The sequence below is a fragment of the Callorhinus ursinus genome, unplaced genomic scaffold (assembly GCF_003265705.2).
Source record: "Callorhinus ursinus isolate GAN/ISIS: 27379988/994484 unplaced genomic scaffold, GSC_fseal_2.0 scaffold19, whole genome shotgun sequence".
In the NCBI taxonomy this organism is placed as follows: domain Eukaryota; kingdom Metazoa; phylum Chordata; class Mammalia; order Carnivora; family Otariidae; genus Callorhinus; species Callorhinus ursinus.
The window spans coordinates 30043326-30060834 of NW_027397081.1; the positions used below are offsets into that span (position 1 = coordinate 30043326).

Consider the following 17509-nt stretch of genomic DNA (forward strand, 5'->3'; position numbering starts at 1 on the left):
TGCTTGCCGTTCCCTGAGTAGATATGCTTTCACTTTTTAATGCTTTTGCCCCTAGTTCCCTCTGCTTTCTTATATTCGCTGCCTTCAAACCCGTGAATATGTCATCTTCTGGACGAAGCTTTCTCTGACTCCACCTGGATGATATAGATAATTTCTTCATTTGACAATTACGTGTGTGTGTGTGTGTGTGTGTGTTTCAGCTACCGTCCTCTGCTGTTGCTAGGCCACACTACCTAATTTGTGGAGCCCGGTGCATAATGAAAATGTGGGGCCTCTGTCTAAAAAACATTGAGAATTTCAGGATGGAGATAGTGTGTCTGAAATCGTGTGTACAGTGTGTGCTCTGATACATTTATATATTGTAATGTGATTGCCACTGTAACAATAATTTATCACATGACATAATTATAGTACAATATGGTCTATATTCATTATACTGTGGATTAGATCTCTATGGCTTATTTAACTACTTGTTGCAAGGGAGCCTTCTGAGCTTGGGGCCCTGGGTGGACTGCATGGATCACATGCCCCAGAGGCCAGCCCTGGCCTTATCTTTGCGCTTGCCTTACAGCGGCACACATGACACCGACTTGTAATTATCTGAGTGTGCATGGAGGTGGAGAAGACTCTATGTGTCAGAATGCCTTATAGGGACCGTGAAGTCTGTGGCCCGGAGGAACTTTGGTAGGATGGGAGCCAGCTTCCTGAGGAGCATGCACTCCTGCAGTGGATTTTCACTAAATGCCATTAAAAACTTTTCCACCAATAGCAGGGCTCCGGCTGCTTTACAGTGTAGGGTATGCACGTTTATGTTCCAAGCTGAAGCTCTTGGCACTGTAGGTGGAGGAGAAGCTGGTTGTCATGCAGGAAAAAGACGCGGCAGGAGGACAGGGCTGTGGTGGTGATGGAGAGAGAGTGGAAGGGATGGCTGATCCCATAAGCATACTAGGAGAGTCAGCAACGGGATATGCGACATGCGTGTGCCCTCTGCCCCCATGACCTCCACTCCTGGTCCCCATGGAGGCCAAAGCTCTGTGAAGGAGCTGCCCCTTTGAAGGACACAGAATTGTTGAATCCAGAATCAAGATTGAAGCTCTTAGCCTAATTTTGGCTCCTGCATCTCTGTTTCTTCTAAGAGACGACAGTCTCCCGTCAGTGTGTATCGATATGGATCGAGTGGAGCAGTTTGGGCCTTAAGCAGAGCATGTCTCTCAGTGGCACAGTTTTAGCTAGTATTACAAAATCAATGGAAAGACCGATAGGCAGCAGTTCAGGGAGCTTTTTGATGCAGAAGAGCCCTGCGGGGCAATACGCCCTCTAGTGTCAGGAACTGTAAGGAAAAGTGGGTGCGGAAAAGGCACCAACGGAAATTTGCTTTCCCCTCAGGCACTCACTCACGCTGTTTTCTGTCTCCAAACTCCTAAATTTCTTGGCTCCCCCAGAGTCTCTTGCTGGGTTTCTCTCATGGCCTTTGGAGCCTGGGGAGGGAAGAGAGGGAAGGAATTCTAGTCATGGGGATCAGTTTGAGGGGACTCCCCAAGACCTACTTTTTTAGGGACTAGCACTTTCCAACAGCCCTCCCAGGTGGGGCTCTCTGTTGTGCTGGATTATCTCTTGAACTTGATCTTTAGATAATAATTAATACTTGGAATGTTGGTCAATGAACAGATGCTGTTTCTAACCCAGATACCTCCTTCTAGGTATTTGCATCTCAGGCCGGGCAGCTATGACCATGAGGCGGCTCAGAGGTACTATTTGAAATAGCTGCTTCTTTGATGCTTAGTCAAATGGCCTGGACAAGCTGGCCATTTGTAGGAACCTGCGTGTCACACCTGCCCTGGGCACCCCACACGCCCCTGAGAATACCCTTTCCATGCTGTGTGCCCCCACCTCGTCTCTCTCCTGTTAGCACACAGCTTTCATGTTGATCTTTGTGTTTGTCTTGTTCCTGACTATGGCCTCAGCTTGCTCTTCCCCTGCAGTGGGATGCAGATGAGTATACTGAAGAAAGGCTCCTTCTAAGGTTTGGCTGAATCGGAGGGTGGGGAACTTTTTCTGAAGGCCTCAGAAGCAGGAGCTCTTAGAAAGGCAGAGGGCCTGCAGAGGAGGAGAAAAAGCCTCTCTCCTAAGACTTCTGTACCCCTGCTCACTGCTGAGGATGAGCCAAGCTTCTCGGCTGCCTTTTCTCTTTGCAGGTTGGATTGGTATAATCTGCTCCCTGCATGGCTTAAACAACGGCAGTCAGGGCTGCAGGCCAACGGCCAATCCTTCATGCTGGAGGACTCCACTTTCTGGATCTTCGGGGGCTCCATGCACTATTTCCGTGTGCCTAAGGAATACTGGAGGGACCGTTTGCTGAAGATGAAAGCCTGTGGCTTGAATACCCTCACCACGTGAGTGCTGGCCCACCCCACCACCAAGAATTGGCATCTGTCGCATCTGTGTCCTGGGCTTCTTCAAGGCACCCCAGACTGTAGGTCTTCATTGTGTCAGGATTGGGGGAGCCCTGCCAGATCCTGAACGTGAGCTGTCCCTGAATAGAATCTTTAGGCTGAGCTTTGTGGGGAAAAATATAGGAGGAGCCCACCCCTCTGCATAGGTCTGCCGGGTTCGACAGCCTCCTTCCCTCACCTGCACAGCACTCCCCGTTAGTGCGGATGAGAAGACAGGATGGATGTATAAGCTTTAGAGGAACAGAAAGAGCAATGGCATACAAAGGAATACAGTGAAGGAGGTGAGTGTAGGTGTAGGAGGTGATTAAATTATCCAATTTTTCTTTTTTTTAAACAAGCACTCCAGCTCCCAATTTATTCAGCAAATGAATGTGATCTTTTGCAAAATAGCTTCCTTGGGAAAGCTGTTTTCAGGCAAAAATATATGATTACAGATCAAGGATGTGGATTTTCTTGAGTGGTTCATGAGCTAGCTTTGAAGACAATTTCTAAAATGAATTACAGGAATGTTCTGGGCCATCACAGCATAGATGAAACAAATGTATATGGTTTTCCAGAAGGAGTACTTAAAAGGATCCATTTATTTGCATATGTAAATTCTGGTCCTGGGGGTACATTCACACATCACAGGACTTCTGAAGCTTGTGGGAATATTGCAGGCTAAGCATTTTACCTTATAAAAGCTAGGTAATCTGTATTTTCTTCAACAGGGAACTCCTGAGTCTGAATTGGAAGCAAGCAAACCTCCTCCCCCTTTACCTGTGCACATTCTTTACAGTTGGAGAGGGCTCCACTGGAAGCCAGGGGTGGGTGGGAGTCCAGGAGAGGAGCGGCTGTGTTACCTCTACCTCTTGAGTTGGGCCCCTTAAAGAACTTATTTCCTTTCCTTATCTTCTAAAGAGAAGATATAAGGAAAGAATTCTTTGGAATTTTGATTCCTTCAGTAAAAATAGGACTGCCCACTGAGGTTTCCTCTTATCTTACTTTTAACTTTTTCTTTTAAGAAGTTACTTTTTTTTTTCCTCTGATGAAGAAAAAGTGGGAGAGATGGGGAGGGAGGGAGGGAGGAAGTGGGGGGAGTGCATGCTCAAGCTCACCTGTGGTCACATCTCATGCTTCACCCAAAGCTTACTGGCCTTCTCTTCCTTCTCCTAAGGAGATGAGGTATTAGCCTCCCAGGGACTGGCCCTGGATTCTCTAAGGTCCCTAGGTCTCTTCACTTAGTTCTTGGTTCCAATCCTGACACCATTAAGACCTGTACCTAAGAAATACATCTTCAACCATCATAGTGGGTTTTGGGGTAAAGAAGGTAATCTAGAAGACAAAGTGGAATAAATGAAAAGCTCATTCCTGTAATTATCTATTACAGCTATGTTCCATGGAACCTCCATGAGCCAGAAAGAGGCAAATTTGACTTCTCTGGGAACCTGGACCTGGAGTAAGTGCTCTTGCTGCTTCTATAGCCTGGCCTGGGGTGGGGAGGCAGAGAGGTGGCCCCCTGGGGTTGATCAGGAACCATGGGACCATCTCGGTTCTGCTTTGAGAACCAAAGAGAGGCGGGTCAGGAGCCTTGTTCTCAGGACCCACATGCTCTCCATGAACCTGTTACTCCTGGGGGTCTGGGTCTGCCTCCTCTGAGCCCAGACCTCTTCACTGCAGCCCAGAGATGCCTAATCCCCAGTGTCTGCCCTGCTTTGCAGTGTGGGCCAGCCGCCTGTGCTGGGACCGGGGTTGCCCCTCTATGGTCGCAAGGCTGTTGGGGTCAGGTTCACTGTTAGGACCCCCCTGTACCCTGTTTGATGCCCTTCCTCCTTATGCCCCCAGTGGGGCTGTGCAGAAGGTCCTGGGCTGGGAGCAGGTGAGAACCCAGCTCCCAGGGCCTGTGAAGGGAGGGAGGAGAGGAGCTGGGCAGCTCCACCACCTTGTGATGCTGGGCTTGTCCCCATCCTCCCCTCTGTGTCTTGAGAGCTGCTGACACTGACCTCCCTAGGGCCTTTGTGCTGATGGCTGCGGAGATCGGGTTGTGGGTGATTCTGCGTCCAGGCCCCTACATCTGCAGTGAGATTGACCTTGGGGGCTTGCCCAGGTGAGTGGGGCTGTGAGGGGCTTCAGCTGTGGCTTGAGCTGGACCTCTGTGCTTCTGCAAAACAGTAATCACAATTGGAGGTTTAATTTTGCTGCTAAAGTATATTCTTATTCTGTACTGAAATTCCTTTTCAAAATAAGTGATGCCCAAAGGAGGCCATTTTAAATGATGTCACTTTATTTGATAAAGTATAAGAGAAACAAATTATCGTTTTTGTTTTGTTTTCTCTTCAAATCTCAGGCTTTAATGAATTATGGAGTAGAAATCTGGACGGTAATCACCTGGTACCACATTCATTCCTTGTCCTCATCATTACTGCCATTAATTTTCAACAAAAAGACTTTCTTTTAATAGGCATAATCTTTCCCATCTTCAGGGCGTTCCAGACGGTTAGATCCACTTTCTTCCTACCCGATGCCGCCCCAAGGGGGAAGAAGGCTGGTCCTGTTTGCCTTGTGGTCTTCTTCGGGAATGGCCTCTCCCCACAGCACAGCCACCAGGCCAGGCCTTGTTTTCTCTCCTGTCTCCAGAGCGACCCATCCCTTCCCTAAGGACCCCAAGCAGGCTCTATCTCCATCTCCTTCACTCTCTAGGATCACTTCTCTGTCTCTGTGCCCTTGACAAGGCTGCGCACACAGCCAGGGTGCCCTCCCCCTGCACCGAGGGATTAGAAATCTGTGTGTCAGCGATGTCCTCGGGCTCAGCCGGAGCTGCCAGGGGGAGGACAGGATTTAAGTGTTGGCTTAGAAGCAGCGGGAGCTCCAGCACTCAGCCCTCCTCCTGGGCGGCACTGTCCATTCAGGTCCTGGCACGGGGGCACACCCCAGGGAGGCCCAAACAAGCAGAGACCCAGTGTTGATGAGAAGCTCGACCCTTTTAGGTGAGATGGAGGGTGGAGGTATCTAGAGGAAGCTGCTCTCTCCTTAAACACTTTTACCTAACATAAATTGATAATTTTCTGACTCCGCTCAGGACTTGCACATTAGGACAAGAAGCATCAGAGCCTTTATAAGAAAATATAAGTGTTTTCTCAGAATTTCAAGTGAGAAGGAAAAGTTCCTGACTCCAGCTCTGGAAGGAATGATCTGTGTACACCTGGGGAATATGATCACAATGGACAGGTTGTGGGAAGCATTCACCTTCTTGCTCATCAGCAACTCCCCTGAGCTGAGCTCTGAAGAGCTGAGGAGGCTGATGCTAATGAGCCCCCTGGGTCAGCCTAGAGAGAAGTGGGGAGAAGTGGGATTAGCCTCTCATGGCCTCTCTGTCAGGCCTGGTTTTCTGGGTGACACTGGAAGGTTGCATCTGGCCCCAGTGATTCCTTAACCGCTTTGGCTTCACCCCTTTGTAAGGAGATGTTAGAATAAATGCTTTAACACTGGGCTTCAGTTCAGTGAAAAGCTTTTCTCGCTCTGACTGGCAGCCAGACCTATAGCCACAAAGCTGGAAATAAAATCCCTAGCAATGCTGGTTGTCTTTTCGTAGGGAAGCAGTGCAGAGTGCAGGGCTGGAGCTGTAGCAGAGTTTGCCCCTGATCTGTTTGCACAATCTCCTGCTCCTGGCTGAGTGGAGGTAGTGGGGTGGGAATGGTCCCACTCTCCCCAAGACTCTGAAGCTGCTTCTTTTCTCCCCACCATCATCCTGCCCAGAACAAACCCACAAACAGTGCAACTAATTCCCACCCCCCCTTTTATTCAAGCTGGTTACTCCAAGACTCTGGCATGAGGCTGAGAACAACTTACAAGGGCTTCACCGAAGCAGTGGACCTTTATTTTGATCACCTGATGTCCAGGGTGGTGCCACTCCAGGTAAAAGCGAGGAGCCTCCTCTTTGATCTTCAACTGTCTTCCTACTGGGAGTAAATAGTCCTGGGGGACCTCTCAGACCAGGGGCTCACAGTTCCTTTCAACACAGGAATGCATTCTTCTCCACTGCCTGAGATCTATAATTGGAGGGGTTTGTAATAGTTGTCTTTTAAAAGATGTATTTCGGTGTTGTCTTGGGGGGTATAGTGCTGAAGGGACAGACAGGCACAAGGACATACGTTCATCCAAACGGTGTCAGAGCTGCCACATGTGATGTGTTGGTAACTGAAAAACCCACCAACTGGTGTCCCAATAGCATACTAACCGGCTCAGTCCTACATGGAGAGGAGCGTAAATGGATGGGCCCTTACCTGTAAGACAGCAGGACTTTTTGTAGTTATAAAATTACAGCTGATGACTTTTCAAGGTACATCTTTTTGCTACCTACCAAAAAGGGGCTGTGTGTGTGGTATACATTTTATCCAAAACATAGGTGATAAAAATGAATTTTGGGGAGAAAGTATCTTATCATTGCATGTAATATTTGGAAGCAATAAGAAGGCAGGAATGGGAATAATTAATTCAAGAGCTTATATAAAAATTAGAAGAGTTATGCTGAGAAATTAGTACATTTATAAAAAAATTAGTAAGTATATCTATAAAATTGCTCTTGAGTCAATGGTTTGGAATGTTCACAGCACACATAGATCAAAGGAATTACTTGACCATTTGTAGGGTAAGCAAATAAAACACAGGGTATTCAGTTAAATTTGAATTTCAGATAAACAAAGAATATGTTTTTTAGTATAAATATGTCCTAAATATTGCATGGGACATACCTGTGTTAAAAATATTCATAACTTATATAAAAATTTATTCATTGTAAATTCAAGTTTATTTTTTTCAGATTTTTTTTATTATTATGTTCTGTTAATCACCATACATTACATCATTAGTTTTTGATGTAGTGTTCCATGATTCATTGTTTGCGTAAAACACCCAGTGCTTCATGCAGTACATGCCCTCTTTAATACCCATCACCAGGCTAACCCATCCCCGCACCCCCCTCACCTCTAGAACCCTCAGTTTGTTTCTCAGAGTCCATAGTCTCTCATGGTTCGTCTCCCCCTCTGATTCCCCCTCCTTCATTTTTCCCTACTATCTTCTTTTTTTTAACATATAATGTATTATTTGTTTCAGAGGTACAGGTCTGTGATTCAACAGTCTTGCACAATTCACAGTGCTCACTGTAGCACATACACTCCCCAATGTCTATCACCCAGCCACCCCTACCCTCCCACCACCCACTACAACAGCAACCCTCAGTTTGTTTCCTGAGATTAAGAATTCCTCATATCAGTGAGGTCATCTGATACATGTCTTTCTCTGATTGACTTATTTCACTCAGCATAATAACCTCCAGTTCCATCCACGTCATTGCAAATGGCAAGATTTCATTCCTTTTGATGGCTGCATAATATTCCATTGTATATATATACCACATCTTCTTTATCCATTCATCTGTCGATGGACATCTGGGTTCTTTCCACAGTTTGGCTATTGTGGATATTGCTGCTATAAACATCGGGGTGCACATACCCCTTCGGATCCCTACATTTGTATCTTTGTGGTAAATACCAAGTAGTGCAATTGCTGGATCGTGTTGAGCTCTATTTTCAACTTTCTGAGGAACCTCCATACTGTTTTCCAGAGGGGTTGCACCAGCTTGCATTCCCACCAACAGTGTAGGAGGGTTCCCCTTTCTCCACATCCCCGCCAACATCTGTCATTTCCTGACTTGTTCATTTTAGCCATTCTGACTGGTGTGAGGTGGTATCTCATTGAGGTTTTGATTTGGATTTCCCTGATGCCGAGCGACGTTGAGCACTTTTTAATGTGTCTGTTGGCCATTTGGAGGTCTTCTTTGGAAAAATGTCTGTTCCTGTCTTCTGCCCATTTCTTGATTGGATCATTTGTTCTTTGGGTGTCGAGTTTAAGAAGTTCTTTATACATTTTGAATACTAGCCCTATATCTGATATATCATCTGCAAATATCTTCTCCCATTCTGTCAGTTGTCTTTTGGTTTTCTTGACTGTTTCTTTTGCTATGCAAAAGCTTTTTATCTTGATGAATTCCCAATAGTTCATTTTTGCCCTTGCTTCCCTTGCCTTTGGCGATGTTTCTAGGAAGAAGTTGCTGCAGCTGAGGTCGAAGAGGTTGCTGCCTGTGTTCTCCTTTAGGATTTTGATGGACTCCTGTTTCACATTGAGGTCTTTCACCCATTTTGAGTCCTTTTTTGTGTGTGGTGTAAGGAAATGATCCAGGTTCATTCTTCTGCATGTGGCTGTCCAATTTTCCCAACACGATTTGTTGAAGAGACTGTCTTTTTTCCATTGGACATTCTTTCCTACTTTGTCAAAGATTAGTTGACCATAGAGTTGAGGGTCCATTTCTGGGCTTTCTATTCTATTCCGTTGATCTATGAGTCAGTTTTTGGGCCAGTACCATACTGTCTTGATGATGACAGCTTTGTAATAGAGCTGGAAGTCCGGAATTGTGATGCCGCCAGCTTTGCTTTTCTTTTTCAACATTCCTCTGGCTATTCGGGGTCTTTTCTGGTTCCATACAAATTTTAGGATTATTTGTTCCATTTCCTTGAAAAAAGTGGATGGTATTTTGATGGGGATTGCATTGAATGTGTAGATTGCTCTAGGTAGCATTGATATCTTCACAGTATATGTTCTTCCAATCCATGAGCATGGAACATTCTTCCATTTCTTTGTGTCTTCCTCAATTTCTTTCATGAGTATTTTATAGTTTTCTGACACAGATCCTTTGTCTCTCTGGTTCGATTTATTCCTAGGTATCTTATGGTTTTGGGTGCAATTGTAAATGGGATCGACTCCCTAATTTCTCTTTCTTCTGTCTTGCTGTTGGTGTATAGGAATGCCACTGATTTCTGTGCATTGATTTTATATCCTGCCACTTTACTGAATTCTTGTATGAGTTCTAGCAGTTTTGGGGTGGAGTCTTTTGGGGTTTCCACATAAAGTATCATATCATCTGCAAAGAGTGAGAGTTTTTCTTCCTTGCCAATTTGGATGCCTTTTATTTCTTTTTGCTGTCTGATTGCTGTGGCTAAGACTTCTAGTACTATGTTGAATAGCCATGGTGATAGTGGACATCCCTGCCGTGTTCCTGACCTTAGGGGGAAAGCTCTCAGTTTTTCCCCATTGAGAATGATATTCGCTGTAGGTTTTTCAGAGATTGCTTTTATGATATTGAGGTATGTACCCTCTATCCCTATACTCTGAAGAGTTTTGATTAAGAAAGGATGCTGTACTTTGCCAAATGCTTTTTCTGCATCTATTGAGAGGATCATATGGTTCTTGTTCTTTCTTTTATTAATGTATTGTATCACATTGATTGATTTGCAGATGTTGAACCAGCCTTGCAGCCCAGGGATAAATCCCACTTGGTCGTGGTGAAGAATCCTTTTAATGTACTGTTGGATCCTATTGGTTAGTATTTTGGTGAGAATTTTTGCATCCATGTTCATCAAGGATATTGGTCTGTAATTCTCCTTTTTGATGGGGTCTTTGTCTGGTTTGGGGATCAAGGTAATGGTGGCCTCATAAAATGAGTCTGGAAGTTTTCCTTCCATTTGTATTTTTTGGAACAGTTTCAGAAGGATAGGTATTAATTCTTCTTTAAATGTTTGGTAGAATTCCCCTGGGAAGCCATCTGGCTCTGGTCTTTGGTTTGTTGGGGGATTTTGAATGACTGCTTCAATTTCCTTAGTGGTTATACGTCTGTTCAGGTTTTCTATTTCTTCCTGGTTCAATTTTGGTAGTTGATGCCTCTCTAGGAATGCATCCATTTCTTCCAGATTATCGAATTTGCTGGCATAGAGTTACTCATAATATGGTCTTATAATTGTTTGTATTTCTTTGGTGTTGGTTGTGATCTCTCCTCTTTCATTTGTGATTTTATTTATTTGGGTTATTTCTCTTTTCTTTTTGATAATCTGGCCAGCGGTTTATCAATCTTGTTAATTCTTTCAGAGAAGCAGCTCCTAGTTTCTTTGATCTGTTCTACTGTTCTTTTAGTTTCTATTTCATTGATTTCTGCTCTGATCTTTATTATTTCTCTTCTCCTGCTGGGGTTAGGTTTTATTTGTTGTTCTTTCTCCAGCTCCTTTAGGTGTAGGGTTAGGTTGTATATTTGAGACCTTTCTTGTTTCTTGAGAAAGGCTTGTATTGCTATCTACTTTCCTCTTAGGATGGCCTAGGCTGCATCCCAAAGATTTTGAACCATTGTGTTTTCATTTTCATTTGTTCCCATGAATTTTTTTAATTCTTCTTTAATTTCCTGGTTGACCCATTCATTCTTTAGTAGGATGCTCTTTAGCCTCCATGTATTTGAGTTCTTTCCGACTTTCCTCTTGTGATTGAGTTCTAGTTTCAAAGCATTGTGGTCTGAAAATATGCAGGGAATGATCCCAGTCTTGTGGTACCAGTTGAGACCTGATTTGTGACCTAGGATGTGATCAATTCTGGAGAATATTCCATGGGCACTAGAGAAGAATGTGTATTCTGTTGCTTTGGGATGGAATGTTCTGAGTATATCTGTGAAGTCCATTTGGTCCAGTGTGTCATTTTAGGTCTTTTGTTCCTTGTTGATGTTTTGCTTAGATGATCTGTCCATTTCAGTCAGGGGGGTGTTAAAGTCCCCCACTATTATTGTATTGCTGTCGATGTGTTTCTTTGGTTTTGTTATTAATTGCCTTATATAATTGGCTGCTCCCATGTTGGGGGCATAGATATTTACAATTGTTAGATCTTCTTGTTGGATAGACCCTTTAAGTAGGATATAGTGTCCTTCCTCATCTCTTATTACAGTCTTTGGTTTAAAATCTAATTTGTCTGATATAAGGATTGCCACCCCAGCTTTCTTTTGGTGTCCATTAGTATGGTTAATGGTTTTCCACCCCCTCACTTTCAATCTGGGGGTGTCTTTGGGTCTAAAATGAGTCTCTTGCAGACAGCATATCGATGGGTCTTGTTTTTTTATCCAGTCTGATAGCCTGTGTCTTTTGATTGGGGCATTTAGCCCATTTACATGCAGGGTAACTCTTGAAAGGTATGAATTTAGTGCCATTGTATTGCCTGTAAGGTGACTGTGACTGTATATTGTCTGTGTTCCTTTCTGGTCTATGTTACTTTTAGGCTCTCTCTTTGCTTAGAGGACCCCGTTCAATATTTCTTGTAGGGCTGGTTTTGTGTTTGCAAATTCCTTTAGTTTTTGTTTATCCTGGAAGCTTTTTATCTCTCCTTCTATTTTCAATGACAGCCTAGCTGGATATAGTATTCTTGGCTGCATATTTTTCTCATTCAGTGCTCTGAGTATATCATGCCAGTCCCTTCTGGCTTGCCAGGTCTCTTTGGATAGGTCTGTTGCCAGTATAATGTTTCTACCATTGTAGGTTACAGACCTCTTGTCCTGAGGTGCTTTCAGGATTTTCTCTTTGTCTCGGAGACTCGTAAGTTTTACTATTAGTTTTCAGGGTGTTGGCCTATTTTTATTGATTTTGAGGGGGGTTCTCTGTGCCTCCTGGATTTTTTGCCTGTTTCCTTCCCCAAATTAAGGTAGTTCTCTGCTGTAATTTGCTCCAATATACCTTCTGCCCCTCTATCTCTTTCTTCTTCTTCTGGGATCCCAATTATTCTAATATTATTTTGTCTTATGGCATCACTTATCTCTCAAATTCTGCCCTCGTGATCCAGTAGTTGTTTATCTCTCTTTTTCTCACATTCTTTATTTTCCATCATTTGGTCTTCTATATTACTAATTCTCTCTTCTACCTAATTTATCCTATTAGTTAGAGCCTCCATTTTTTATTGCACCTCATTAATAGCCTTTTTGATTTCGACTTGGTTAGATATTAGTTCTTTTATTTCTCCAGAAAGGGTTTCTCTAATATCTTCCATGCTTTTTTCAAGCCCAGCTAGTATCTTTAAAATCATCATTCTTAACTCTAGTTCCAACATATTGCTAATGTCCGTATTGATTAGGTCCCTGGCAGTCGGTACTACCTCTTGTTCTTTTTGTTGAGGTGATTTTTTCTGTCTTGTCATTTTGTCCAGAGGAGGATAGATGAATGAGAGAACAAAATGCTAACAGGGTAACAACATCCCCAGAAAATATAGACTAAACAAATCAGAAGAGAGTTCCCAGAAAGTGGTCACTTTCCTGTTCAGAGAGTTGCTGCTATTCTTTTCTTCGATCTCTTGAGTTCGTAGGTGTTCAGAATGGTTTGATCCTTATCTAGGTGAATTCCTGGGACCAGATGAAATTTATGTCTCCTACTCCTCCGCCATCTTGCTCTTCCACCTCATAAATTCAAGTTTAACCGGCTATCTTGTATTTTTATTTCTTAAGCCTAGAAGCCCTAATCATGAAAGAAGTAAGAAGCCAGAGAATTATTAGCCTGGATTTTTGTAAGGAAGCTGGGATTACTGAGATGATTCAGCAGGTTGTAGTAGATTGGGTGCTGGAGGTAGAGGCGGGGTTGTAGGGAAGTTCATGCCAGGAATATGGCTCAGGAGCATTGTTAAATATTTAAAAAAAAATCTGGGTATAACATAATTATTTTGTTTTTTGTTGTGGCAAAATATACATAAAATTTACTACTCTTACCATTTTTAAGTGTAGAGTTCACTGGCCTTACATCTATTCATATCATTGTGTGAACATTGCCACCATCCATTTCCTGAACTTTTTCATCTTCCCAAACTGAAACTCTATATCTATTAAACATTAACTTCCTATCTCCCCTCTCCATAACCTCTGGCCACCACCATTCTACTTTCTGTTGCTATGAAATTGACCATTCTAGGTACTTCATATAAGTAGAATCATACAGTATTTGTCCTGTTATAACTGGCTTCTTTCACTTAGCATGTCTTCAAGGTTCATCCACATCGTAGCACGTGTAGCAGGTGTTAGCATTTCCTTCCTTTTTAAGACTGAATAATAATCCTTTGTATGTATCATATTTTGTTCATCTATTCATTCATCAATGGACACCTAGGTTGCTTCTGCCTGTTGTGAATAATGTTATTATGCTAGTTAATCTTACTAAAGGTTTGTCAATTTTGTTAATCTTTCCAAAGAACTAACTCTTGGTTTTGTTGCTTTTTCTCTATTTTTTTATTATCTGTTTTTATCTCCGTTCTAATCTTTAATATATCCTTCCTTCTGCTACCTTTCAGTTTAGTTTGTTTCTTTTTTCTGTTTCCCTAGGGTGACTAGTTAGGTGTTGACTTAAGACCTTTTTTCTTTTTTAATGTGTTTACAGGTATAAATTTCCCTTTTAGCACTGCTCTTGCTGCATCCCATAAGTTTATGTTGAATTTTTATTTTCAGTTGTCTCAAGATATTTCCTGATTTCCTTGTTATTTCTTCTTTGAATCATTAGTTGTTTTTAATAATGTGTTAATTTTCACATATTTCTGGAATTTGAAATGTGAATTTTTGTGTTCTTTCTGCTGTTGGTTTCTATCCAATCTGGTTGTGATTGGAAAAGATACATTGTATGATTTCAGTCTTTAAAATTATTAAAATTTGTGTTGTGGCTTAACATATGATCTGTCCTGGAGAATATTCCATGTGTATAAATTTGAGAAAAATGTGTATTGTGTTATTGGATGAAATGTTCTATATATATTTGTTAAGTTCATTTGCTCTATAGTGTTTTTCAACTCTAAATCTAGATCTTTTCATTGGGGAGTTTAATCCATTTACATTTAAAGGAATTACTGATGGGGAAACATTTACTTTGGTCATTTTGTTATTTGTTTTCTCTATGTTTTATAGCTTTTTTCTCCCATATTTCCTCCGTAACTATTTTCCTTTGTATTTAGTTACTTTTTATAGTGACAAGTTTTAATTCCCTTTTCATTTTTTTGTGTGTATATTCTATAAATATTTTCATTGTGGTTACCATGGAGATTACAAATACTGTCCTAAAGTTATGACATTCTATTTTATATTGGTGCCAACTAAACTTCAATCACACACAAAAACTACTCCTTTATAGCTTCACCTCCCTGTATGTTATTGATGTCACAAGTCAAATCTTTATATGTTGTGTCCTCGTTAATATAGATTAGTAATTATTTTCAGCATTTGTCTTTTGAGTCCTGTAAAAAAGAAGTAGATTTATAAATTAAAATTAGAACAATACTGGTTTTTATATTTTTTAAAAAGATTTTATTTATTTGACAGAGATACAGAGCCAGAGAGCACAAGTGGAGGGAATGGCAGAGGGAGAGGGAGAAGCAGGCTCCCCACTGAGCAGGGAGCCCAACGTGGGGCTTGATCCCAGGACCCTGGGATCACGACCTGAGCCAAAGGCAGACACTCAACCATCTGAGCCAGCCAGGCACCCCTACAATTTTCTTTTTTTTTAAAGTAATTCAAGAGGTAGTATTTAATGATTCATCACTTGCATATAACACCCAGTGCTCATTATATCAAGTGCCCTCCTTAATGCCCATCACCCAATTACCCCTTTCCCCCACCCACCTCCCCTCCAGCAACTCTGTTTGTTTTCCTAGAGTACAGCATCTCTTATGGTTTGCTTCCCTCTCAGTTTTCATCTTATTTTATTTTTACTTCCCTTTCCCTATGTTCATTTGTTTTGTTTCTTAAATTCCACATATCAGTGAGTCATATGGTATTTGTCTTTCTCTGACTGACTTATTTTGCTCAGCATAATACTAGTTATATCCACATTGTTGTGAATGGCAAGATTTCATTCTTTTTGACATTTACCTTTACTAGAGAACTTTGTATTTTCCTATGGCTTCAAGTCACTGTCTTGCATCTTTTCATTTTAACTTGAGGGACTCTATGTAGTATTTCTCATAAGTCAAGTCTAGTGGTATCAAACTCCCTCAACTTTTATTGGTCTGAGAATGTCTTAATTTCTCCCTCATTTTTTGAAGGACAGTTATCCTAGATGTAGAATTCTTGGTGGATAGTTTGTTTTTTTTCCTTCAGCACTTTGAATGTATCATCCTTCTGTCACTGCCCTGCAAATTCCTGGTGAGATAGCCACTGATGGTCTTATTGGGGATCATTCATACATATCAAGTTGCTTTTCTCTTGCTCCTGTCAAGAATCTCTTTTTGTCTTCAGCTCTGACAGTTTGATTGTAATGTGTCTTGGTTTGGGCTCTTGGTTAATGCTACTTGGAGTTCACTGAAGATTCTTGGATTTGTATATCCATGTCTCCTCAAATTTGAGAGGTTTCCAGCCATTAATTCTTCAAATAATCTCTCTGCCCCTTTGCTTTCTTCTTTTTGGGATTTCTGCAATGAGTGTATTTGTCTGCTTACTGATGTTGTGTATGTCCCTCAGGTTCTATTCACTTTTCCCCATTCTCTGTCTCTTTTTGCTCTACAGACTGAATAATTAAAATGACTTGTCTTCAAGTTATCCCATTCTTTCTTCTTTCTGTTTGAATCTACTGTTGAACTTCTATGGTGAATTTTTCTATTCAGATATTGTATTTTTCAGCTCCAGAAATCCTGTTTAGTTTTTTTATACTTTTTCTTTATTGATATTTTTCACTTTGCTGATATAGCCTCTTCCTGATTTCTTTGTCCATGTTTTCTTTAGCTCTTTGAGCATATATATATGGCAGTTTGTTTTAAAATCTTTGTCTAGTAAGTCCAGTATGTGTTCTTTAGAGACTGTTTCTAGAGATGTATTTTATCCTTTTGAATGAGCTGTGTTACCCTGTTTCTTTGCCTTGTGTTTGTTGTTGTTGTTGAAAATTGTATGTGCACCCCAATGTTTATAGTAGCAATGTCCACAATAGCCAAACTGTGGAAAAAGCCAAGATGTCCATTGACGGATGAATGGATAAAGAAGATGTGGTATATATACACAATGGAATATTATGCAGCCATCACAAGGAATGAGATCTTGCCATTTGCAACAACGTGGATGGAACTGGAGGGTGTTGTGCTGAATGAAATAAGTCAATCAGAGAAAGACATGTATCATATGACCTCACTGATATGAGGAATTCTTAATCTCAGGAAACAAACTCAGGGTTGCTGGAGTGGTGGGGCGTGGGAGGGATGGGGCAGCTGGGTGATAGACACTGGGGAGGGTATGTGCTATGGTGAGTGCTGTGAATTGTGCAAGACTGTTGAATCACAGATCTGTACCTCTGAAGCAAATAATGCCATATATGTTAAGAAAAAAAAAAAGATAGCAGGAGGGGAAGAATGAAGGGGAGTAAATCGGAGGGGGAGATGAACCATGAGAGACGATGGACTCTGAAAAACAAACTGAGGGTTCTAGAGGGGAGGGGCGTGGGGGGATGGGTTAGCCTGGTGATGGGTATTAAAGAGGGCATGTTGTGCGTGGAGCACTGGGTGTTATGCACAAACAATGACTCATGGAACACTACATCAAAAACTAATGATGTATGGTGATTAACATAACAACAAAAAATTTAAAGAAAAAAAAAGAAAATTGGGCATTTGAAACAACAGTCACCTCTCTCAGTGTTTGCAGACTGGTGGGGAACACCTTCATTATTTGGCGGGCTCCTAAGCATTAAAATCAGTATGGGGTGATGGCTTTAGATCTTCTCAGATGTTTTCTGGGCACGAATCTACTCTGGCCTGTGTGTGCGCCACCTTTCTTTTCCTCCCAGCTTTCCCTGGCTGCTTTTACATGTCTTAATTTCCCAAAGAGTCTCACGCCAGCTTTTTTTTGTGGCCTTAGATCTTCTATCATATTCCTCTGCCTATCATCCCTTGCACCCTGGCATACAAGGGTCTGTAGACCCCCTGAAATTTTCATATGCTGTGATCTTCATTGCCTTATGTAGCTTCCAACCTGAGGTCCAAGCTATGCCATTTCCTGTCTGAGCTCCAAGGCAGATAAGACTGAAACTAGTCTACTGGGCAGCCTACAGACAGCCCAGAATATTGCAAACAAGTTCCATTTTGCTTCTTCTGTCTTGAGGGAGGGAACTGGGAATTGGGTTGCTTTTTTCTGACAATGCCATGCTATGCCGGGGAGGAGGGTAGGGCGAGAGTGAGCAAAGACACCATGAGATTTCTTATCATTTTAAACT

General features: G+C 42.1%; 1 protein-coding gene across 2 annotated transcripts in view; it reads left to right on the forward strand.

Moving 5' to 3' along the window:
- Positions 1 to 17509, forward strand: part of LOC112840530 (beta-galactosidase-1-like protein 2) — a 55635-nt gene that overhangs the window by 11184 nt on the left and 26942 nt on the right. For both annotated transcript variants that reach the window (XM_073904014.1, XM_073904013.1), the window contains exons 2-5: positions 2196 to 2393; positions 3823 to 3891; positions 4444 to 4539; positions 6239 to 6347. In XM_073904014.1, the coding sequence (XP_073760115.1) occupies positions 2196 to 2393; positions 3823 to 3891; positions 4444 to 4539; positions 6239 to 6347 (472 nt within the window). The remainder of the gene's footprint in view (positions 1 to 2195; positions 2394 to 3822; positions 3892 to 4443; positions 4540 to 6238; positions 6348 to 17509) is intronic.